We start from the raw sequence: 26,441 nt of genomic DNA, 5'->3' as shown, positions 1-26,441 counted from the left end.
CAAAAGCCAGTTTCCTCGAATAATTCACACACATGGCTAGTTGCAATATTTGAACTCTCTGCCTTCCGCACACCACAAGTGAGTTCACTCCTCTCTCCCGTGTTAACATGAATCAACCTGCGGCGAAGCTCCCCCCGGCTGTCGCGGAAGGAAGCACGGTGCTAGTCTACGGCTCTCCCCCAGATCGGGCAGAGGGTGGAGCAGCCACCGGGGGCAGCAGAGGGGAAATTGGTCAAGTACAATTGATGATAAAATTGGGGGCTTGATTCAAACATGAATCCACCTGTGAAGGTCATGCACGCCACACGCTGAGAGAATCCTGCTCTAGAGCTCCCCCTGTCTGTCTGTCTGTAACGAGGAGGGAATATGGCTGCGCAAACGAGTCTGCAAAAGACATGCATGTTCAGCTGTCTGCCTGAGAGCTGCTGGTTGGCCTGCCTATATAACACCGGTAGTGAGCTGGTCCACTTTGTGCTGAGCTCTATGGGAATTTGGATTGCTTGTTAGAAAGGCCTAGACTTTTTTTTGGGGGGGGGGTTGGTGGTGGGACATTTACCCCTAGGCAATTGTTTAAACTGCTGTAGTGTTAATATTGTTTGATGTGGGCTTAGTTATGCAAAAGGGTTGCTAAGACTAAAGAATATTGATTGTCTAATAAGAGGGTTGGGGTGGTTAGAGTAGACACTGCATAGTGGTATGGCAAACAATAATTAATAATAATAATTTGAAATTAAATTCTTTGACATCATAAGCTTCATAAAACCACAGGGAAGTGGTATGCGTGCACATGTCTGAGTGTGTGTGTGCGCGCGCGTGTGTCTGTTTGGCTGTGTGTGTGTGTGTGTGTGTGTGTGTGCACGTGCTCGAGCATCCCTCCTAAGGCGGTTCTAGCCGCATGCTTCATCAGATCAAAGAGCGTCTCCGAGTCACATGACGAGTGCTGCTCTAATTACAGTGGGACTGATACAGCTCCTCCTCCTCATCCTCCAGTCTTCTTCAGCACAGTATAGCACACTGCAGTAGCCTGCGTTGCTTGTATGCTAGTCGGTAGAGACACGAGAAATGTGTCACATCTGTCAAAAGATAGGCATTTCCTATCTCAACATACTGTTGACTGTCTGGCCTGTTATTAATGTACTTGGTAAAAACATGAGTGAACTAGCTGGCCAGCTAGCTTGTGCTGCCTGTCACTGAGGTCAATAACGCTAGTAGGAGATGAAATGAGATGATGATGAGATTTAGACTTTATTGTCCCAGAAGGGAAATTTGTCTTGGGCAAAAAGTGCACATAGTCACATCCTGTGTTACAAAAACACAAGTAAACACAAACAGGACAGACACAGCATTGCACCAAGACACAGTGTGGAGATGCCAACTGAGACATGAAATTGCACAGCCCTATTGCACAATTTGTTTAAATCATACATACCCGTAGGTAAAAGAATATAAAATCAACAATAAACAAAACCAGCAGCGGGATAATGGATAAAAGAATAAAAGAGTAAAAGAATAAAACATTAAAATAAGATTAAATGAAAAGTAAAAGAAATAGAATAAGAAGGGCAAAGATTACCGTTCCTACTGCCTCCACCTATACTATGGGTTACTACAGCCTGGGGGGAAGAGCAGGCTGTTTGTTAAGAAGTGTAATCGAGGTAGGGAGGAAGGAGAGCTTGTAGCGGTTGCGCCTGTATCTGCTGGCTCTGAATCTTCTGCCAGAAGGTAACAACTTCTGGAGGAGGAGGAGGAGGAGGAGGGGCGGGGGTTGTACAGATGCCTAGTTGGCCATTTCCGAGTCGCGCATAACGCTTTACAAATACAGAATAATGTTAAAATACAGAAAGTATTCAACTCTTTATTTTATGGGGGCATTTAAAAGCCCCCGTCACCCCAGTTCCAAGGGCAATTCTAGATTTTTTTAGGGGCATTTTGCCCCGAGCCCCCTGCTAATTTCCTACCCTGATCATAGGATTGAAATGCCACTCTTCTCCAGAGCGTCACCTGTAGACATATAGGTTCAATTGCATTTCCGATAATAGCAAGTGTTACGCCATAGCAGTATGCAGTGTCTCGTGGGGAGGGGGTGTTGAACGCACGCGTGCACGTTCTCCAGGTTCTCACACGTGTCGTATCCTGTCTTCCCCCCCGGTTCTGCTCTAGGTGGTAGTCAACGCCTTGGTGGGTGCCATCCCTTCCATTATGAATGTGTTGCTGGTTTGCCTCATCTTCTGGCTGATTTTCAGTATCATGGGCGTCAACCTGTTTGCGGGCAAATACTACTACTGCTGGAACGCCACGTCCGAGGAGTACTTTGACGTGTCGGTGGTCAACAACAAGACCCAGTGCTTGGCGCTCATTCAGCAGAACTTCACCGAGGTCCGGTGGAAGAACGTCAAGATCAACTTTGACAACGTGGGCGCCGGCTACCTGGCCCTGCTGCAAGTGGTGAGAGTCCAGTCCATCATCACCCCACTCTCTCTCTCTCTCTCTCTCCGACTTCTTTACTCGCCTGTTAACTCGGTCGTTCTTTCTCATCCTGCTGTGCACTTTTCTCTCCGTGTTTTTCTTTTTGCCTTTGAGTGTCTCACCAGATGTGTTATTCTCACTTGTCCCTCCATTTTTGCTCCTCCGCAGTGCTCTGAGGCGTGCGCTGTGTTGTATGTTCTATGTGTTTTATGATTGTGTCTGTTGTTGTTGTTGTTGTTGTTGTCTTTCTTCGTCTTCTTCGTCCCTTTTCTTCATCTGCTCGTTTCTCTCTCCATGCACAAGCTCTACCACAGGACACACATCAGTTTCGGTTTGAGTTTGAGTCTTCTTTGAGGATTTCCATAATTTATCATGTTCTTGCTCTTGTCTATTTTGGGTTCTCGCAAATGTATCTAAGCCGTGTTTCTGTTCTTCTGAAAGGCTACATTCAAAGGCTGGATGGATATTATGTACGCGGCTGTAGATTCCAGAAAGGTATATATTATTCCTTCTGTTCTCAATATTTTTGTAATGCTCGTTTATGCGTATGTCAGACTGTGATGATGCATCGACTGTATGACCATGTGAAGAAGCAGGTCTTCAGTTGTCCTAATACGATAACAGTACCTTCTTACACGATGCGTCTCTCCCAGGTGGAAGACCAGCCCATCTATGAAGACAACATCTACATGTACATCTACTTTGTCATTTTCATCATCTTCGGCTCCTTCTTCACCCTCAACCTCTTCATCGGTGTGATCATTGACAACTTCAACCAGCAGAAGAAAAAGATAAGACCCTTTCTACCGCCCCACCGTTTTTTGCATGCTGCAGTAGGTTTGGTTGGAATATGATTGTAACCAAACCTGTGTGTCTCCCTTTACTTTGGGGGGCAGGATATCTTCATGACAGAGGAACAGAAGAAGTACTACAATGCCATGAAAAAACTGGGTTCCAAAAAGCCACAAAAACCGATTCCTAGACCACAGGTATCACTATCTCAGGGTTCCTGATCTTGAATCATATGTCAGGATTTTGAAGTGAAGTGATGTGTTTTGATTGAACTCTCAATTGTCAAACTCTCCATATAATATAATGTAGCTCTGGGTTCATCTTGATTTTGTCACCATCGTGTCTTCTCCTCTATTAGAACCCGATCCAGGGCATGGTGTTTGACTTTGTGACGCAGCAGGTCTTTGACATCTGCATCATGGTCCTCATCTGCCTCAACATGGTGACCATGATGGTGGAAACGGACGACCAGTCGGACGACACCGAGAACGTCCTCTACTGGGTCAACTTCATCTTCATCGTGGTCTTCACCACCGAGTTCCTGCTCAAGCTCTTTGCCCTTCGCCACTACTACTTCACCAACGGCTGGAATGTCTTTGACGTGGTGGTGGTGATCCTGTCTATCGTGGGTGAGTGAGGGAGGAGGGAGACGGGGAGCAGTGTTTTATCGAGGTTGGTCTTGTAGGTCAGGTGATCTTGATTGAGACTTGGACAGATAATCCATTTATTTCACCAAAGTCTCAATGCAGACTGTAGATTAAGCTGTTCACACAGACTCCGACACAGTCAAGGCGGTCAAAATATGTGGTTAAAGCATACTTGCTGACTGTATTCTATATTCTCTATTCTTTTCTTTTACCATCCCTTCCTCTCCTTTACATTTCCGTTCTTTGTCATCCTCTAGGTATGTTCCTGGCTGACATCATCGAGAAGTACTTTGTGTCCCCGACCCTGTTCAGGGTGATCCGGTTGGCCCGTATCGGCCGTATCCTCCGGCTGATCAAAGGAGCTAAGGGCATCCGGACTTTACTCTTCGCCCTGATGATGTCCCTGCCGGCCCTGTTCAACATTGGCCTGCTGCTCTTCCTGGTCATGTTCATCTTCTCCATCTTTGGCATGTCGAACTTTGGCTACGTCAAACACGGGGCGGGCATCGACGACATGTACAACTTTGAGACCTTCGGTAACAGCATGATCTGCCTGTTCATGATCACCACGTCGGCAGGCTGGGACGGCTTGCTGCTGCCCATCCTCAACTACCCGCCTGACTGCAACCCGCTGCACGAGAACCCAGGCACCTCTGTGAAGGGTGACTGCGGGAACCCGTCGGTGGGCATCTTTTTCTTCGTCATGTACATCATCATCTCGTTCCTCATTGTCGTCAACATGTACATCGCCATCATCCTGGAGAACTTCAGTGTGGCCACGGAGGAGAGCGCCGACCCGCTCAGCGAGGACGACTTCGAGACCTTCTACGAGATCTGGGAGAAGTTTGACCCCACCGCCTCGCAGTTCATCACCTTCGCCAAGCTGGGTGACTTTGCGGACACACTGGAGCACCCGCTGCGTGTGCCGAAGCCCAACACGATCGAGCTCATCGCCATGGACATGCCCATGGTGAGCGGCGACCGCATCCACTGCCTGGACATCCTGTTCGCCTTCACCAAGCGCGTGCTGGGCGACAGCGGCGAGCTGGACATGCTGCGGGCGCAGATGGAGGAGCGATTCGTGGCGGCCAACCCCTCCAAGATTTCCTACGAGCCGATCACCACCACCCTCCGCCGCAGGCAGGAGGACATCTCCGCCCGGATCATCCAGAACGCCTACCGCATACACCTCATTAAGCGCGGCATCATCTTCAAGAGGAGAACGTTCACCAACAATAAACTCGAGAATGGCGGGACCAACCAGGAAGAGAAGAAAGAGAGCACGCCGTCCACGGCCTCGCTCCCCTCGTACGACAGCGTGACCAAACCCGACAAGGAGAAGAAGGAGGAGAACGAGGAGAAGGGGGGCAGGAAAGAGGACAGAAACCAAAAAGACGAGCGGGAATCCAAGTGTTAGGGGTTCCGTGACCGTAATCCTATAAGACATTAGTGAGATGAGACTGAGCCCAAAACCCCAACAAATGTACAAAAAGTGATCATTTGCGAGTATAAAAACAACAAAAAACACACACAAAAAAAAAGTTTACAGACTCAAATACATCTGAGGCAACATGGTTTTTCTTTTGTCGTCAATGACAACCAAACCAAACACAATCAGTTTTACCATGGAAGTTTGCTGCATAGTGACCAAGTTCTTAGAAATGAGGAAGTACCACGAGAAATAATGACTTATAGTGTGCTGGCCAATGTCACACATTTATTTGGGGACCAACTGCCAAGGGACAGAAATCTCTGCTAAATGATTGGAGAGTTGCAAATTTCCTGCCATCCACCAAGCGTGGACCCCCACCCGCCCGCAGCAAAAGGTCCTCCTCTACAGGATCGGATCGCACAGATCCCACTAGAACTGTGTTAGCAGTCTAAAGGGAGGCTCTGTAACATTGCCATCTTCATCAAGAAGGAACAAATAATCAACCAAGCAAGTTTAGGTAGGAAGGAAACGCTAGCGAGGGAGGGTGAAACCCAGAGCAGTAGACAGGTGTATATATATATATATATATATATATATATATACCCAGAGCAGTAGACAAAGTTTTTTTGTTTGTGCTGAGTATACTTGCATCTTTACATTATTTGAGCAGCAAAAAAAAGATACCATTTAGCTCACGTCACTAGTCTTTCCATCTCCTCTTTGTTATACTGACATTGAAAAAAGATATTTTGTACATGGGCTTTCACACTGACCGGGTGAGGGGGAGGAGGGGGCGGGGGTCATTTTTTAGTCATTGTTTTGACTTGGGCTGAAGGGGACTCGCTCAGACCGAGTTCCAGAAAAATCGTAATTATTGTGCTCGTTCGACGCATAGAAATGACTTGCATGAAGGCATGTTTTGATCGGGAATCATGCATGAGTAATCATAGTCCACACAAGACATGAGTTCTCAGAGCGCTGCAGTGGCGTGAGGGTGTCCACTGGGGGGTAAATTAGGAGAGCTATAACTGGGAAAAGAGGAATATGGAAAAATGATTGATTTATAATATTGGGGGATGATAGTGGGATGATCCTGCCCTTCATCAGTTTTGCTCTTCATCATCTGGCAGATCTTTTCATCCAGCCCATCTTCAGAGTTATATGTGAATGAAGGATTTAAGCGCTAAGAGGCAAATGCTCAGTCAGAGTGTGCAACAACTCAAATTAGATTATTATTGTTTATTTTTTTTGCTGCTCTGAATGTTAAGAGTATAGTAGGGGCGAGGAGTATTAGGGACCAGACTATCCTCACGGCGAGGATGCACAGATTTGGAGGCACCGTTTCTCTAGTTCTGAACCAAATCTGGGGCTTATATCTCTTTGTTTACTTACATGCATCCAGCAGTCATGTTCCTGACCTGGTGGTCTCTGTTACAGCATTGAGAGCAGGTGAAGTTTTCACGCCAAGGAAATCCACAGGGGGCACCAGCGAGCGAGGGCGTGGTGTGCTCAAGTGTCAATAGATATTCCCCTCTTATGCGTTAGTTCCTGGGGAAAGGACAGCAGTAGGGTTTCTCTTTTACGGTGGGGGTCTCTGTCAGTTCCCCATTGGGATTTTTCTTAGGATTCCACACTGAGTTGTGTCTCTTATAGCCTTTTTCAGACACTTTGAGTTGCCCGCTTTAGAAAAAAGAAGTCATGAAGAAGTCCTTCTCTGATGTCCTTGTGATGATGCAATCATTGTCAGAAGAGGCTTTGGACGAGTGAGAGTGTGACGCTGACCATCTGAAGCAGCAGAGAACCTCACGAGGACATGCCTTGCCGTGCCCAGCATGTACAGTATGTATGGTAGGTGGATGGCCATATAGGGCTCGTGGTTTTTGGACTGTAGAACAAAATTTGTTTGATATTGCAGGGAGGTGGGTGGATGATAGATAATACAGGACACATGGACCAATAAAGAGGTAGCTCCCCTCCCTTCAGGTGTTTTAGACTGACTGCCACGAGAACCAGAGAACGACAAGAGGAGCAGGGGAAGAGAACACTGCTGTGGTCTGAGTGGAGTGCTGAAAGTCCCATGTTTGTCAGTGTATCATTGTGCTTTTGTGGGACCTCTTAAAACACTGTGTGGTGTTGGACCCAGGCTCACACCATCTTCTCGCACACTTTTGCAGGCTTTTCAAACGCTATCACGACCCGCTTCAGAACTTGCCTGAGACGAAGGTAGGAAAAGGCTACACTTTGCCGAGGTAGAACAAGTCAGTCAGGTTCCTCACATCGACGCAGCTACGTTGTACAATAAGCGTTTGTGGGTCTTTTTCCATGAGGAAAAACGAGGCTTCGTCAGCGAGACACAACTGCCTCCTTTTAGGTACATCTACCGTTTCTTTTCTACACAGGAGTGATGGTCCTATTTACAAAGTGGACGGCCGGACATGTCTCCGGCGTCCACAGTCACACCACTAAAATGCCATTTGGTGTGTTGTGTTTAACACTGCCTGTACCAGAACCCCCTGTCTGTCACATTACCTGAGGTCTGTTTACACTATGAGCTCTCCGATATCAGTTTGGCTGCTGCACACTGAAACCAAATACATTCCCAATGAGAACCACAGGAGGAGGAGGAGGTGGAGTGAGTAACGCCATCCAATTTGCCCATGTTCATCTTGGATGTAATGTTTTAGAATGACACATTCAACAAAACAAAACAAAACAAAAAACAAAAAAAAACAAATATATGTACAGTGCAGGCTATGATGTAAATGGCACAATCGCTGAAAAAGAATGAACTTTTTGAGAGAAAACTATAAATACTGTATTATATTCTTTTATTTTATCGGCATGCTTTGTTGTGTTTTTTTTTGTAAATAACGGAATTTTAAAAAGTTACTACTAATAATCAAAAAAGAAAAAAAGAATAATAACAATAATATAGAATGGCTTCCAGCTATGCCCTTTGTCACATTTGTTACCTTTTGGATTTTTTGAGACACTTTTCACTTTGTTGACGGAAATTGAATGAAATATAGATATTATATAATACAAAAAGATATATACATGTATACATATATATGTCTATATGTATATACATTAAACAGAAGAACACTGTTTGTCACATTTGAGTTGTGTGCAACGCGTTCAGTGGATGTCTAAAACTGGTCGGTCCAGCACCCTCCTAGGTTGGGGAAATAGCTCATGTTGCGATGATAACTGGAGCTGCTTGCCATGGATTGTAGCCTGATCATGATGAGAGGAAAATTTGTTACCAGCACATTTCTCACTTAACTGTCTCATATCTCTTTCACCTGCACTGAATATAACAGCACACACTACCCACCAGTCACGGAACACAGACACACACAAGGACACAAGACAACTGACTCCCTTCACTGCCCGCCAACTGAACCAGCGATCTGCTGGTTCCTAAGAGGGAGTCAGCTGGTGTGACCGACTGCCTCGTCCACTCCGAAGACGACTCCGGGCCCTGGGACCCACACATCAGTGCCGTTACGGTTCGAACACGTTCTCATCCTCACATTTCTTTTTGTTCGGACGGTTTGTTTTCCAAGTGTTGTTTCCACTCAATGGCATGTGCCTTTTCTGCTTTTTTTCTGCAAATTTGGACGACGATGCCACAACTTTCATATAACAAAAACCCAAACAGAAAAATGGCTCCAAACTGTGGAGGGTGTTTTTTTTTGGGGGGGGGGGGGGGGGGGGGGGGATCATATTGGAGCACAAGATGAATCAGGGACATATCAAAGTCATAAATTACTGCCGGAGGATCATTCAGACACGCCCACTTCATCATCGTGATATTCAACCGTGTGTGTGTGTGTGTGATGTGAACCGAAAAACTCCAAAATGTCCTGTTCTTAGTGCTATATGTGTGTCACCCACTTGGCTTGTGAAAAAGCAGCTTGCCTTCTATATTTCTGTTCTTTCCATCTGAAATTTATTTTTGTATCAATATTTGATTATTATAGGACTCATTCGTTTTTTTTTTTAGCATGGTTTATTATGGGCGTTTTTTTCCTTTTCGCTGAACATTTTAAAAAGTGCTTTTCAAAACTGTTGTTATCATTTGACACCGTGATAAAAGAGGATTATACAGTACAATATGACGGTGTGTTGCACAGCCACTTGGACTCTTAGTAAGAACATACGAAAGATTGTCTTCATTTGAGCACGAACCTTTTTCTTACCAATAAAGCAGCCTTCCAGTTACACCTGGTGTGTTGGTTTCTTAACAAATTGATTGATTGATTGATTTGATGGATATCGCAGAACAAAATCCAGGGGATAGACATGTAAAAGTGTGAACACGTATTTCCAACATGGTCACCTCAAAATGTTCGGTTTCGATAATACTGAAGAAACGTTATCGCTCTATTTAAACAGATTTGGTCAATGCTTCTCTAGATGTTCTATTCCACTGTCCTTCAAGTCAAGTCAAGTTTATTTGTATAGCACATTTCATACACCGAGGCAATTCAAAGTGCTTCACATAAAATGGTTGACACAAGGAAATAAAAGAATAAGAGGATAAAATATACATTTAAAAGCATCATAACAGAAAAAGAGCATAAAAGGTGCATTAAGCAACAGGCGCAGCAGTTAAAAATGTCCATAACCTTTATAATAGTTGGACTCAAACCTTTATAGGCCACACACATCTCCTAAAAAACAGCTGTCAGCAGTTAAAAGCGACGGTAAACATAAAAGTCTTTAGTCTATTTTTAAAAGTAATTAAAGTTGGGGCAGATCTGAGGTCTTCAGGCAGTTTGTTCCAGCTAGCAGAAGCATGATTTGATTTGATCCTAGGGACAGTTAGTAAGCCGGACCTTGCTGACCTGAGAGGTCTAGACGGTTCGTGGCGTGGGAGCAATTTGTATTTTGGGCCTAGGCCGTTAAGTGATTTGTAGACTAGTAACCGTATTTTAAAATCTATTCTATGACACACTGGCAACCAGTGTAAGGACCTAGGAACTGGAGTAATATCATCCGCTTTCTTAGTCCTTGTTATAACTCTTAGCAGCAGCATTCTGAATGAGCTGGAGTTCTTTTTTGGAGAGATCACACATATTTCAAACTCATTGTTGCCACTTTAAAGTGATCATACAGAAGATTTCAGTTTTGTTCTCTTGGGTGACACCTATTGGCGATGATTAGTAATTGCAGGTGAGATCCAAACAGTGTTATGTGACATTACTCAGTTTTGTTTGGTCATAGTAACCACCTGCAATGCTCGCAGAGACCGGAAAAAGGTTGCTTGTTATCCTACTTCACACAAGAGTTGTCAGGAACCTACAGTAACCTATCAGAGTGAGTCTATTGTGTTAGCTCCACCCACCCTGTGAACCTACACTAACCTACAGAGTGAGTCTATTGTGTTAGCTCCGCCCACTCTGTGAACCTACAGTAACCTACAGAGTGAGTCTATTGTGTTAGCTCCGCCCACCCTGTGAACCTACAGAGTGAGTCTATTGTGTTAGCTCCGCCCACCCTGTGTCATCACCACAGACACCAAGTTCATAAATGCTGCAATACTGAAAATGCAAAGGCTTCCATCAGTGGGCCATAGGCTCAATCACCAGGGCCGCTGCTGGCCATTTGGGTGCCCTAAGCGTAATTGTTTTGTGGTGCCCCCCCCCCCCCCCCCCCCCCGCAAAACTTTCAATAACTGTCAAACGAAAGACTGCAAAATCATTAATTATGAACGATACTAGTGTATCTCACATTACATTACATGTGGCAAACAAACAATTGTTAGAATTACTGTACATGTCAGCAAACAAGCGATTGTTAAACTGTACATGCAAGCAGGGGCGGACTGGGATCATAATTCAGGCCGGGCATTAGATACCAAGCAGGCCAGGCCGATATGGGCCGACGTGCGTGCCGGCGTCCGAAGGGCGGCGGCGAAAAATTTGGGCTGTTTGAAGCCCAATTTGGGCCGTTTGAAGCCAGATTTGGGCTGTTTGAAGCCCGATTTGGGCCGTTTGAAGCCCGATTTGGGTCGTTTGAAGCCAGATTTGGGCCAGTTGAAGCCAGATTTGGGCCAGTTGAAGACAGATTTGGGCTGTTTGAAGCCCAATTTGGGCCGTTTGAAGAGTCCAATTTTACAATGAGATGCACCCACTTTAACCCTGAATAAAGTAATAAAACCACTAGTAAACCAGTAGGCGGCGTCTGGCCTGCTGTTCAGTGAGTGGCCTCACTGAGGGCACCAAAACTCAGTCACATGATGCCCTACGCAGTCTGCGTACTCTGCGTAATGGGTGCGGCGGGCCTGTCAATCACCATTGTGTTAAGTCACTATCAGATAGATAGTGACTTAACATACATTTATTTACATGAAAATCTTCTGTATTATCACTTTAAATAGTGGCGTGTCACCATTTTGTGTGGATTCCTTGACTTGTGCTGCAGCCTGCAGGAGGATGTAAGTGGATCATGGAGCCCGAGTGGCACTGCTGTGCTGAGGGGCAGGCAGCCTTTCACGTCTAATGGACGTATTGAATTTGTTAAAAGGCCCATGTTAACATCCCCCCCCCATTTGTTACAGCCTCCATTGTGCGAGTCAGTCCATCTGTGCTGCTGCGATGTGCTCTTTCTTGTCTGTGGTCCACCATAGAGCAAATAGCCCAGGGGCCATGATATTACAATCATCATCACCCCCATCATAACCGCATGTGAATAGGGGCGGAGCTCGCCACGCTGGATGGATATCGATCTGTGTGTGACTCAGGAGAGGAAACCCCCTTTTTGGTGAGTAGATGGAATTGTATGTAAATGATGTATGGAGTTGTCCTCTCCTGCTGCACACACACACACACGCACGCACGCACACACACACACACACACACACACACACACACTGTGAATAGATGGTACATTCGCCACAGAGCCCCTCCCTTCTCTCCTCCCCTATTCCTTTTTTTACATCACAGCATAGAGAGCCAAAGTGGAACGTCACTTCCTGCTTCAGCACTGTACCAGAGATTTTCTTCCACCATTTATTTTCCCATAGACATTTCGTAAAATGCTTATAAAAAGGGTTTTACTGGTTCAAACCAAACGGTACAGATATATTTAGAAACAGGAGAGATCGCATAACATTTCACCCGGACCAAAACGTTAAAAAAATGCGGGTTTGAAGAAAATATTTTTTCGATGTTGTTTTTTAAGGTTTTGGTCCGAGTGAAATGTTCTATGGTCTCTCCCGATTATAGCGTTGGCTGAACCGTTTGGTTTGACCAAGTAAAACTCTTCTTATAAGCATTTTACGAAATGTCTATGGCAAAATAAATGGCGGATGAAAATCTCTGGTACAGTGCCGAAGCAGGAAGTGACGTTCACTTTGCCTCTCTATTCTCTCTCCCTGGCTCTCTCCTCCAAGTCACATGGACCGCTTTGCTCTCCCAGCATCCCCCTCTCTCTCTCTCTCTCTCTCTCTCTCTCTCTCATCCCACGCCTTTCCTCCCTCTCTCAGGATTGTTTTTGCATGACCCCCCCCCCCCTCTTTCTCTCTATGACGTTAACTATTCATCCACACAATTACCAGCAGGTCCTTATCGCCTATTGACCATCGCTCCTCTCGTTCGCTCTCTCTTCCCATGCAGGACGGCTGTGTGAGAGAGAGAGGGGAGAGAGAGGGAGTGAGACAGGCAGGGAGGGAGGGAGGGAGGGAGGGAGCGGTGGAGGAGCACTGCAGTGCAGATAAATTGATGCAGCAGCCAGTCCAGGCTGAGTCAGCAGCACACACACTCCCCGTTTGGCCCAGTGCCGACATCAGCTCGCGTCCACCACCATGCACAGACATAAAAAAATCACCCCAAAATAATAACAGAATCATAATATAGAAATGCGTCCAAATTTTCACCCCAAAAAATTAAATAATAAAAATGAGGGGGGCGCAAGGAGCTGTCCTCGGTGCTGATGCTTCGTCCCTGGCTGCTGCTGGGGCAGTTTGGGAGAGGGGGAGAACTGGACCAAACACACACAGCCAAATGTGTTGAGTGTGCGGGAGGAGAGGCTTACACAGCGCGACCTATTTCGGAGACAGCCACACCTACACTCTCCTCTCCCCTCGGAGGTGTTCTGCCACATATACAGGAGCATGTGCTTCCTCTGTGGGTAATTATAGGTACTGATTCAAGGTGTCACAACATGGTCCCCCCCCCCCCCCGCTCCCTTACAACAATTAGCTTTTTAAGAGGGGAGCTTTAGCTTTGTTTTTCATGCACATTTGCTGTGTCAGCGATACTAACAATTACTATTATTAATTTATTATTATTTGTATTATTATTATTATTATTATTATTATTATTATTATTATTATTATTATTAATACTACCACCAACAGCTGATACCAACGGTTCTCAGCGTGGGGTCCGGGCACCACCAGGGGGGCTCCTTGAGGGGGTTCCAAAGGGTCCCAAGCAAATTGAATTGGTAAGCTTCAACATTATTATTTCATTTACAATATTGACAAAATATAATAATATAATATTTACAAAATTTACAATAATTAGATAATAATAATTAAAGAATATTAGAAGAATGACTGGTTTTGGTCTTAGTTTCTCGTCGTTAATACAGTCCTGGGATTCTGGACAAAATCATATCTGCCAATAAAAAATATTCTATTCAAATGAGTGGTCTGTGGTCTTTAATGTGGTCTAAATGATGGTCCTTGATGTGGGGGGGGGGGGGGTGGTTGAGAGTCACTGGCTTATGCATCCCATACACAGTTTCCATTCAATATGTCAGCCATAGATTGTTCACTGTCCCTCCATGATCCTCTATTCTAGTCTTATATCTCCTTCCTGCACCCTGCTGGCAAATGTCAGGCCGGCTCTGTCAGCAGCAAAGGGGCTTTTCCTACTATCTGATCCCATTCGCAGACCTGACGAGGATCAGAGGGGCTGTGTGTTGTGCTGTGCTGGTGCTTCCCCCGCCTCCTCCCTCTGCTCTGTCCCCAGAGAGCCAGACTGTTGCGGGGAGGACAGGACGGAGCCCAGAGAGGGAGCTCTCCATCGCATCAATGACCAGTGGCCAAGAGCCCCCCCCCCCCTTTCCGACACACACACACACACACACACACACACACACACACACACACACACACACACACACACACACACACACACACACACACACACGCACACACACACACCCAGCTGCACCTCATGCAGGTTCACATTTTTCAGTCTCCCCCCACTCCCACCCCCCACCATCTCTCCACTAGTCTTCTCCTTTTTGCCCCCCCCAAAAATCTTAAAACTCTATATTAGTAGGCTACTTGTGCCTCATTGCATAAGATTATTGTGTAATAATGTAGATTTGTGTTATCACAGAGCGTGCTATTAGTATGCATAGAGTTTTCATTGCAGAAGGAAGCAACACTGAAGCCTTTTACACCCACACACTGTTTTCTTTTTTGCTTTGTTTTTGTTTCCCACATCAGCATGCCTGTGCTGAGCTGTGCTGCTGGCTGCCTGCTTTTCATTTCTTTTCATTTACTAAACAACAGCACCCACTACTGGTCAGCTCCAAGTTTTTTATTATTATTTTTTGTATGAATGAAATGTGTGCATTTATCCATCAGCGTACAGAATTTGGTTGAAAAAAGATGGCAATGGAAAGTCCATGTATTATTATTTACTTACAAAATGGCGAGAGTCAAGACCAGAGTTCAGCTCCAGGCTTATTTTATTTCATCCTCTGTGTGTGTGTGTGTGTGTGTGTGTGTGTGTGTGTGTGTGTGTGTGTGTGTGTGTGTGTGTGTGTGTGTGTGTGTGTGTGTGTGTGTGTGTGTGTGTGTGTGTGTGTGTGTGTGTGTGTGTGCTTTTTACCTGGCTACAGCAGGTAGTGGTGGCATCTCATGTGCTCGATTCCTAGGCTCGCCCGACCTGCATCTCACGTACCTGTCAGATCAGAGCAGAGTAGTATTTTGAGGCTTCTTTGCCCTTACCAAAGACAGCAAGAATTGCATCAAGGGTATTTTGGTATTTGCGCTTGTTTTAAAGTAATGTGAAAAATATGCATAAACAACATTATTTTAGCTAAACTTTTATTAGAAATGATGTACAGAAGATTTACATTTTATTTGCAGGAGGCGCAATCAGTTACTATTGAATACACATAAGCTATCAATAAATAATGTCACTCGAGCAATGGCGTGGTCATCAGTGATGTCACTCGAGCAATTGTGATGTCATCAGTGATGTCACTCGAGCAATTGTAATGTCATAGAGACACTGCATGAAATAGGCCACGCCCATCACGGGGGGGAAAAGCTCCGTTCATTTCCACACACCAGCGTAATTTTCCTTGAATTAAACATAGCTAAAAGCTGTTGTGTGGTGGGCTGCGCAGACAACAAATGTAAAAAATCGCCAGTTAAAGTTTTTTTGTACTCCTGAGCAAAACAAGGAAGCCATTGAGAGTTGGCGAGAAGAAAAATGTGGATCTAGCTGGCAAGAAGTAAGTTGGCGTGTTCATCTTCCATATATACGATCTTTTTGTGCAACATGCAACCATGCACGTGACATAGGAGAACGCCAGGATTGGAGGGGGGGTTTCCGTTTCCCCCCGTCTTGGGCGTGGTTTCTGAATGATGACGCGTTACGCAGTGTGTCTCTATCAGTGATGTCACTCGAGCGATTGTGATGTCATCATTAAGTGATGCCATGCGTGATGTCATAATGTCCACACACACACACTTCGGTCCCTCCATAAAGCCTTCTGTATGAGACAGTGATAGTAGACCTGAAGGAATGGCTGCATGGCTGCACGATGCTGCCCATGCAGGAGACCTGGACAAATTGAGGACCCTGCTGCGGGAAGAGCACTTCAGAAGGAAGATCAACGAGAGGCTTGTGAGGTACAGGCACTACAGCGGGAGCTACAATCTCTACGACTACTACGACTATTATCAGTGCACCCCTCTGGGACTGGCAGCCAGGCGGGGTTACACTGCCTGCGTGGCCTACCTGATCGCCCAGGGAGCCCAGGTAGACCTACCTGTAGGGTCAACTGACGACAACACGACTGACTACACGCCTCTCTACTGGGCCGTGCTCAATGGTCACCTGGACTGTGTCCGGATCCTCCTGGAAGCCGGGGCCGACCCCAACGGAAGTGTACACTCGCCAGACGCCCCGGTCTACTGCGCTGCCTACCTGGGAATGCTGGAGATACTGCAGGAGCTCATCAGGTTCCACGCCGCTGTTCCGGTTGACATAGACAGTTGTCAAACCCGCATGTCTCCTCTCGTCATCAGCGCCTCCTTCCACCACCTGGACTGCTTCCACCTGCTGCTTCAGGCCGCCGGTGTTCTGACCCGTGACGCGGCTTCTCACCTTCTGGAGGTGGTGCTGAGGTGCAGGTGCGACGTGGCCCTCGTCCGGCTGCTCCTGGACCACGGTGCTGACCCGGCCCTGGTGACCCTGGAGCAGGCACAGCTGGAGGAGAGGGCAGACCCCGGGGCAATCAGGGTCTTTCTGGAGGCCAAGAGCTGCCCTCGCAGTCTGGCCCACGCGTGTCGGATCCGGATCCGCCAAGCGCTGGGCACAGATCGCCTGGACCAAGTCCACTCTCTACCACTAACACAAGTGATGAAGGACTTCGTGCTCCACCAAAACTGACTTGAAGGATCTGTGGCATCTGTGGCTTTCTATCGAGGCTTCTGATGTTTTCAGCAAACTCAGCCGGTATCTACCAACACGATGTTAGGTGAGGTCCCCATGACATCTCTGTCAGATCGTGTTAGATGATGTCATACCTACAACTCTATCTGACTACGTTACTGGATCATGATCATGCCGTCTCTGATGGCCTCACTGATGATGTCACAACGCAGTGTGATGTCATAGTCTCGGCCTATAAGGGGGTGCTCTGCAAGTCCTCAGTTGTTGTTCATAGACTAACCTCACGGCAACCTTCTTCTGCAACAGTTCCCATCTTCGAACCTTGCAGACTCAGCTATCAAGTGCTACAGCGTTCCTACTAGTTATCGAGACTTCAGTTTACCAAGTGTGTCTTGGACATGAAGTATTCACACGTAAATCCACCAGTCTCACAGCAACCTTAACACATGATGCACACATGAGGGTCTTGGAAAAACGTTGTGGTCATGAAATGTATCATGTATGACAGGGCCAGTACAGCGGATGCTGATGATTCCCGAGCCGCTCCCCCAGGGGCTGGGTCAAATGCGGAGAACAAATTTCGCACACTCAGGTGTGTGACAATCAGTACCTTACTTTACCTAGATATGGCAGGGATAATAATGACTGTTCAAACTAAAGCTGTTTCTAAACGTGAACTCCTTTAGGAGGCTTCAGCACCCCCACTGGCGGGGAGCTGTAACTGAAAAGCTATGCCAGCAGGTAGTGCCACACTGCCACATGCTTCAAGTGAGTGATTAGCTAATTAGCCTACTAGCAAAGAGCGTTCTTTGCTACTGTAGCAGCTAGCTTTAGGCTATATTTTCTTTATATGTTCTCTATGGTTTTTTGTTGTAAGTTAGTTAGCCTACCTCTCAGTCAGGGAGTTTATGGTGGATGTGAAGACAACGTGGTGGTGGTACACCTGGGCGGAAGCAGGAAACCAATCATGTCAAGCTCGTCTCGTCCAGCCAAGACAAGAGGGTAAGGCTGCGAACACACCTGGGCAATGCCAAGAAGCGGTCTGAAATGTCGTGAAAACGGACTCGTAGCGTAGTTGATTAATGCCCCAAATAATGTACAAGAAAAAGCATTTTCAAGGGGCCCGCAACTGTTCCTCATTGTAGCGTGGTTCCTGTCCATGACCGCTAGGTGTCAGTGTTGCTCTGTTGTGCTCAGGAGAGAGGAGCCCTGAGCCAGTCGCCTACATGAAAGGCCTTACTCAGCACGGACCCTGGTATGTATGTGATTCAAATTGTAGTTCCTAGTTGGCTGTCATAATAATAATAATAATAATAATAATGCATATGACTTATAGCGCTTTTCTAGTTACCCAAAGATGCTTCACAAACAGTATAACACAAATACACAAAGAACAAAAACAAATATGGGGGTTGCAAAATGAAAAAGGAAGGTGGAGGTAGAAGTCAGATATTGTAATATTGTAAAAAGCTTTCTTGAAAAGGTGGGATTTGAGTTGGTTTTTGAAATAATGAATAATGAGATAAAGGCAGTGATAAAAACTAACTAACATGTTTTGTCTGTTACTGTCTGTCAGTCTGTGAACGTGTGGATATTGATAGTATTCTGTTACATCACCACACACACGGCCATCTTGGTAGGAAAATAACAGGTGATTGTAATCAATTAACAGGTGATTACAATCAAGTGACACAAACAGCCAATGAGCTGTGTGTATTATTGCAGCGCCATATTGGTAGGAAAATGCTTGTGACATCATGGGAATACTATGAATAGTTTAATACATACAACATGCATGTTGTGGCCTACCTTATAGGACTGCAACATGCACATGCTTGGAAAAGTTGAGAAAAATATTTCATTCTCTGCCACCCACGCATCCACCTGCCCCCCTCCCTCTCTCTCTCTCTCTCTCTCTCTCTCTCTCTCTCTCTCTCTCACACTCACTCACACACACACACACACACACACACACACACACACACACACACACACACACGCACCTCACACTCACCATTCTCCTCTGTAAATGTCCCTGGGGAGGAGGGGCATAAATGAGAGTCTATATTTGATATATATTCTCACTAGCTAGAAGACAGGCCGTTCAGTCCAGGCAGGGATCGTATAGCTGAGGGTCACCCTCACAGGAGCTGCTGGCACGCTGCTCTCTCTGCTGCTGGCTGATAACTTGCTGTTGATTGATACATTAATATTGCATCAATCTGCTCCTCCCTTTACACACACACACACACACACACACACACACACACACACACACACACACACACACACACACACACGTGTACGCCTTCCCAACGCATCAGGTACCAGGGAGATCTTCACTACATCACTTTCCTTGCTGTGTTTATTGGTATTTCCTTCATGATCCAATAGAGAGGCAAAGTGACCGCCTACTTCCTGCTTCAGCACTGTACCAGAGATTTTCATCCGCCATTTATTTTCCCATAGACATTTCATAAAATGCTTATAAAATGCTTTTACTTGTTCAAACCAAACGGTTCAGATATATTTAGGAACAGGAGAGACCACATAACATTTCACGCGGACCAAAACGGAAAAAAAATTGTGGATTTAAAGAAAATATTTTTTCAATGTTGTTTTTTAAGTTTTGGTCCGAGTGAAATGTTCTATGGTCTCTTCCGATTCTAAATATAGCTGAACCATTTGGTTTGACCAAGTAACAGAATTTTTATAAGCATTTTACGAAATGTCTGTGGGAAAATAAATGGCGGATAAAAATCTCAGTGCTGAAGCAGGAAGTATAGGCGGTCATTTTGCATCTCTATACGTTGCTGTTCATTTTCTGGACGACTGCTCCGTTGCAGATCTCCAAGATGGTTCGCAACAGCCATCCAGACAGAAACAAAGGAGCGGTGCAGCTGCTGCTACATGCTGTCCAGCACCAGTAATGTTCCCAGCATGTCTCTGGGCTGTGTCCTGGTTTCTCAATTAAACCTTTTCGTTCCAGGTCTTCTACCACATCTCAGTGGAAAGAAAGAGGAACAAGCTACCATGTGGCATGACGCTCATTACTAAATAAGGTAAGCTAGTGGGTGCAATAAAGAGGCAAAGTGGAACGTAACTTCCTGCTTCAGCACTGTACCAGAGATTTTCTTCCGCAATTTATTTTCCCATAAACATTTCATAAAATGCTTATAAAAATAGTTTTCACTTGGTCAAACCAAACGGTTCAGCTATATTTAGAATCGGGAAAGACCATAGAACAGGGGATACTCAACTTGCTTTGCCCGGGGGCCACTTTCGTGAAATGATAGAAGGCCAGGGGCCAGTTAATAAACAATCAATATACATTTTTCTGTAGCGGATTGTAGGTGTCAGACGGAGTTTAGTCTGACAATGTTGTGCACACCGGATAGTTACTTAGGTTAAGTACATAGGCTACATAAGTGCCTGGGTAGCGAGCAGATGGCGGTATTTGACAATTTAGCAGCTAAATCATAGATTATTGAAAGATATTCCATATTCCAGACTGAAATGCTATAACAGAAGTGTGAGTATTGGCCAGAATTACGTGAACATTTGGACACTTATTCAGCAGGTATCTTGCATGTTGCGTTCAGGTGCACTGTAAAAAAAAAAAAAGTTTGCAATTCCATCGCGGGCCGGCCGGCGGGCCGCCAGTTGAGTATCACTGCCATAGAATATTTCACTCGGACCAAAAAACGACAACATTGAAAAAATATTTTCTTTACACCCGCATTTTTTTAATGTTTTGGTCCGAGTGAAATGTTATGCGATCTCTCCTGTTTCTAAATATATCTGAACCGTTTGGTTTGAACAAGCAAAACTATTTTTATAAGCATTTTACGAAATGTCTATGGGAAAATAAATGGCGGGTGAAAATCTCTGGTACAGTGCTGAAGCAGGAAGTGACGTTCCACTTTGGCTCTCAGTGCTCTATGGATCGTTTCCCCTCTTGTGGTTTTAGGGGCCGTATCTGTGAGTCATGGTGGACGCTTTACATTAGACACTTCATCATCACCTTGCACAACAAACACATTCTCTGGGAAAGCACCGCAGCGCGTCGAAATAGAGGAGACAAAACAATACGGATATCACCTATAAACATCACTACCGAGGTCAGCGGTTCAGGCGGCCATTTTTCCCCTGGATTTATTTGGGCTGTTAATGACAGGCTATCAGATTCCTATCTGCCTTTCCTGCTCGCTCCCCTCTCTGCTCCCCAGCCGTAGCCTGGAGGAGGGTTTTTTGGCGAGCATCTGGAGGCGCGCAGTTGTTGAATGGGCTCCATTCTTACGAGGGTCCCTGTGTGCTCCAGCGAGCGCACCCGGGGCATGGCCGCCTGGCCACGGTCCACAGAGGAGGCAGTGGAGGTGGGGTTGGGGGGACGGGGAGGAGAAGGCAAACACAGCAGCGAGTGCGTTAGCGTTTGACTTTCCTCTCATGGCCTCGCGTGCTTCCGTGCTCTGCACCAACCCCGACATCTTGTCCTTGCATCTTCTCGTTCTCTTCGCTCGGCCATGCCTCGTTCCTCTCCGCAACCTCCTCTCTCTCTATCAGTTAGGGAGGGGAAAACCTTGTGTAAATAAAACTAAGAAGGGTTTGGACTTTAAGGCCATGTTCACATTACAGGCAAATCCAATTTTCTGCTAAAGTCATTAATCATCATTATCTTGATTGGTTTCCCAAATCTGATTTGGGAGTGTGTCTGTTCGCACTGCCGCAAATCTGATTTGGGCAAGTGTTCAAGTCGGATCTGTGTGTCCAGATACAATGAGCCAATGAGCCAACATACAATGTTTCTGGCAGTGTTTGCATGTCTGCTCTCTGCTCTTCAAGTCCCCGCCCCCCCTGCAAAAGACACTCTCAAATCTGATTTGGGTGATCAGCGCGTCTACACTGAAGTCACATCAGTCGAAAGCAGATTGGAAACTACCTCCATAATGTGGTTTGGGACAAGTGACACAAATCAGATTTGGAGCGTCCAGACTCATAAAACCAATCTGGATAGAATCATTAATAAGTCACTAAAGTTCGCAAATCGGATTTGGCCTCCTAGTCTGAACATGGCCTAAAGAGAGGGGGTATCGGGGGGAGAGGTGACCTGGTTGCTCCTGCGCCTCCTCGGACCTCCTGCAGGAGGAGTTGGATAAATAAAGGTAGAAGAAGGCTGTTCGTACGTGGAGTCGTCCAGGCCTCTCGTCTCCACAGGGGGAGCGCGTCTCGGTGTAGCCGTCAAGCCTGGGTGAATGTGGTGGGAAGAGCAGCTGAGGAGCAAGTCTATTTTCAGAAGGTTTGTTTTGGAGGATGCTTGTGGACAACTGGGGGCGTCTGAAGCTCCACGGTGCCACAAAGAGATCTGCCTTATTGTACCCTGTCATGGACACATGTCAGTTCCCGGGCAGTTTCCAGAAGCTCTTTTCAAATCCTAAAAATGTTCTAAGAGAGGATTCAATCTGTTTCCTTTGACTGTTCTTCTAGCAGGTGGGGATTTATTTAGTCGCTATTCACTCAGTGTTCTTCATCCTCGTGCATCAAAAACCAACCCCCCCCCCCCAAAACATAGCAGTTATCTTTCAGAATCAGAATCACTTTTATTGCCACAGTATGCAAGTATGCATACGAGGAATTTGTCTTAGTGTCTGTATGCAGCGTAGCGGTCACATCAATATACAGAGATAAGAAGTAGGAAGATAACTAAAGACAATCACAAAGTTGCAAGTGCACTCAAATCGAGTAAATATATACAATATGTACATGAGTGGTGAAGTGTTCTGTGGATCATAAATATGAATTTATGTTGAATTTAGATGAGATTTACAGACTACTTTAGTAGCCTATATAAGCTAAAACCCTCTAGTAGTCTGTGATGACATCATGCCCCCCCTCCTCCCCTTGCGTTTCCTTTGAAGACTTCCCTATCTCCTCCATCCCCTTATCGATCGTGTGACTGTGAAGCTGGGACCTTCTTGTCGTCCGTTCCTGCTGTTTGCAGTTCAGATGTTGGATCAATGTGTTTGTGTCTGCGTGGCGAGAGAGCGAGGAGCTGCTCTGTAGTCGAGGGTAATGAAGAGACTGTAAGTGTCTGGCAGAGAGAGAGAGAGAGAGAGGCAGAGGTAATGAAATGAGGGGCCCAGGGGCTGTCAGAGCCGGAGATTCTAACTGACACACACCTGTGTGTGTTTCAGGTGTGGAACATGTGCGCGTGTGTTTACACGCGTTTTACGCGAGCCTAGCTTGCTCCCCTGCACACTGACAGCCAGTCAGACGGCCCGGCTAGGATCACACGGGTTAGCGTTTTGCTAACCCTCATTAGCTCGTGGGCTCTCTAGCGCGGCGGCGGCGGCGATAGAGCGAGACCTTCCGGACGACGAGCTAAACTGCAGTCTGTTACAGCAGGAAAAGGCGTGAGTGGCTCCTGCGTTTCCTCCTCTGCTGTGCTGATGTAGTTCTTATCTTAGACGGCAGAGAGAAATAGGTTAATGTTATCCGTGCAGCTGTCAAAACAAGCGTTCCTCGCTCTGTTGACATGATGCATGTTCCGGGGAGACGGAGCTTTAGCTAAGCTCTAAGAAAGGCCTTATTATGGATGGCTGTAGTTACAAATTGTGGCCGGGGGTCTTGGGGGGGGGGGGGGAGGAGAAGGTCACCATTTGGGCTATCTTCTAAAGTCAACCCAAAGAATCATTTCATCTTGTTCTCTTTATATATCGTTCCTGTGCCAAATCCTTACAAATACCCCCCCCCCCCCCCCCCCCGGCCATTCTGTGAATCCCCCATCCTTCTGGCCCGTGCTTAAAAATCATCGTCTCAGTGCATAAGCCCCTATATATGTATCCCATTGTGATTTGATCTGCAGAGCAGAAATGGCAGATTAGGCTTAAATCCGTCCCAAGTAGATGATCCACTCATCTCTAAAGCTCATGCATTGCGGGTTCCTCGTAATTGGTGCTTGCGGTTTAAGGGGGCAGGAGTGCCCAGCTTACCCCTCCTGGTCTGGTCTGGTCTGGTCAGGAGAATAGGAGCCGATCTGCTCCCCTACGTACAAGGCCGTCCGGGCCCGGGGCCCGCTTATGATTTAAAAGTGGCGTTTACCCGGGTTCTTCCCCCGTGCGCCTCTTCCCATTGTGCTGCGTCCCATTGATGTTGACTGGGGGTCACCTAAGCCCGTGCGGGGGATCAGGGCACGGTGCGCAGGGGGCTAAACGTTTACATGCATTCATTTTGGACTTTACCCAGGGGTGTGGCCGGCCCGGCGCGGGCAGGGCCGTCCGGTGGACAGGTCCGACTGACTTGGGTCGTATGTCATGCTGCTTCTTCTTCTCCACCACAGGTTTGAAGGTCAGTCCCACCAACTTCTCGAGGGGCTGCTCAGGGTAAAGAAATACTCTTTGTTGTGGGCGGATCCTGACCTTGCGTTGCGGCTCTCTGAGGTTGTAGCTGCGACGCCAGATGTGGTTCTTAACATGACGCGGGTAAGGACACCTACACTACCAGTGTTACCTACCAACTTTGGACACGACATCAAAAGTATGAAATATAACACAAATGGAATTATGCAGTGAGCAAAATTTTAAATAATTTTAGATTTAAAGTAGCCACCCTTTGTCTTGATGGAAAGAAATTCATATACGCACCGACGTCACTATTTATATTTGTCTAAGAAACAAATTTCAAGCGTTTAAACATAAGCCTTATGATCCAAATGGTTTTAAGAGAATGAAAAACACATTTCATTCAATAAGGTTTGTCCAGACTAATGTATGCTGCTCCTCTATTGACGTATTAAGCTGACGGCCATGGAGGAGAAATGAGTCAATATATCGGCTTCCATTGCAGTACGCTGTCGCGATGCACTCCTCTGGAGCCAAGTGTGATGGTGAAGAACAAATACTTCAGGTAGAACAAGAGACAGCAGAGCTCCAGGGTTGAGGAAGTTACACCACAGAACCACACTACTGACACCAACAGATCTATTTGCTGTCGTAAGGCGTATTTTGTTAAACTAGGACTCCTAGGGCGGAGAGACTCTGGAGATGATGCGCCATGGCTGCAGTTATGGAAATCGCCCGATCCACGGGCCTCCCAGAATCGTGACTGACAGACAGACAGACACCGCCCACCCACCTAGGCGCCGTCGACTGTGCATCATACTACATCACAGTTGCTCGAGTGACATCAGAGTTGGGCAAACACAGTTGCTCGAGCGACATCACTGATGACATCACAGTTGATCCAGTGACATCACTGATAACATCACAGTTGCTCCAGTGACATCACTGATCACATCACAATCATGACTGACACCGCCACCACAGACACCACTTAGCCAATTTTAACTAAGAGAAGAAGATTGCTAACTTTTGCTAACTGTACTTTGGCCAACGCCGTACTTGTACCATTCCTTGCTAACTGTGTACTTTGCCACACTTGGCTGTTAATACTCTGTTTATATCTATTAGAGCTGCAACGATTCATCGATTAGTCGTTCGACAGAAAATGAATCGACAACTATTTTGATAATTGATTAATCGTTATTATTATCTTTGAGTTGAAGACGAAACAAGACATTTGATTGATATTTAGCTAAAGTGTGGAGGTTGCATTCGCCGTGTCCTCGGTGACCCGGAAGTGTCCGCCTGTAGGCACGTTCAGAGGTTTAGTGCTGACGCAGTGTTTTGGGCTAAAGAGACAGTGGACAGTGTAGCAGTGTTAAAGTGTTACAGTGTAGCAGACAGTGTTACAGTGTAACAGACACAGTGTTACAGTGTAACAGTGTACAACAGTGTTACAGTGTAGCAGACACAGTGTTACAGTGTAACAGTGTACAACAGTGTTACAGTGTAACAGACACAGTGTTACAGAAGAGAAGCTGTTATCTCAGCACTGTTTTCATTCACCAAATGATTTAACGGCCACCCATTGATCCATGTGGTAAACATTCATCGCTTTCAACACATTTTCCACTCCGTTTAGATCTGTCGCTCTCTCTCTCTCTCCCTCTCTCATGCATTGGAATGCAACTGTGTGTATGTGTGTGTGTGTGTGTGTGTGTGTGTGTGTGTGTAATGAATGTTAGCATGCGGGGCGGGGGTGGGGTAGCTGAGTGGAGTCAGCGACTGAGTGAGTGAGTGTGGCTAGAATGTAGTTGAGACTGAGAGAAGAATAGAGAGCCAAAGTGAACGTCACTTCCTGCTTCAGCACTGTACCAGAGATTTTCATTCCGCCATTTATTTTCCCATACACATTCTCGTAAAATGCTTCTAAAAATAGTTTTACTTGGTCAAACCAAACGGTTCAGATATATTTAGAAGAGAATGGAGAGACCGCATAACATTTCACTCACACCAAAACGTAAAAGATTACGGATTTAAAGAAAATATTTTTTCAATGTTGTTTTTTTAGGTTTTGGTCCGAGTGAAATGTTCTATGGTCTTTCCTGAT

General features: G+C 46.1%; 1 protein-coding gene across 1 annotated transcript in view; it reads left to right on the top strand.

Annotated features, from left to right (window-relative positions):
- Positions 1-5,322, top strand: part of scn8aa (sodium channel, voltage gated, type VIII, alpha subunit a) — a gene marked incomplete at both ends in the record, with an annotated part of 57,998 nt that extends 52,676 nt beyond the window's left edge. The window contains 6 exon segments of the mRNA XM_083656358.1: positions 2,161-2,445; positions 2,908-2,961; positions 3,120-3,257; positions 3,351-3,455; positions 3,617-3,887; positions 4,163-5,322. Coding sequence (XP_083512484.1) covers positions 2,161-2,445; positions 2,908-2,961; positions 3,120-3,257; positions 3,351-3,455; positions 3,617-3,887; positions 4,163-5,322 — 2,013 coding nt within the window.
- Positions 5,323-26,441: the final 21,119 nt, after the last annotated feature.

The sequence above is a fragment of the Poromitra crassiceps genome (assembly GCF_964638095.1).
Source record: "Poromitra crassiceps genome assembly, chromosome: 20".
Lineage (NCBI taxonomy): Eukaryota > Metazoa > Chordata > Actinopteri > Beryciformes > Melamphaidae > Poromitra > Poromitra crassiceps.
This window is presented reverse-complemented; position numbering and strand designations above follow the sequence as displayed.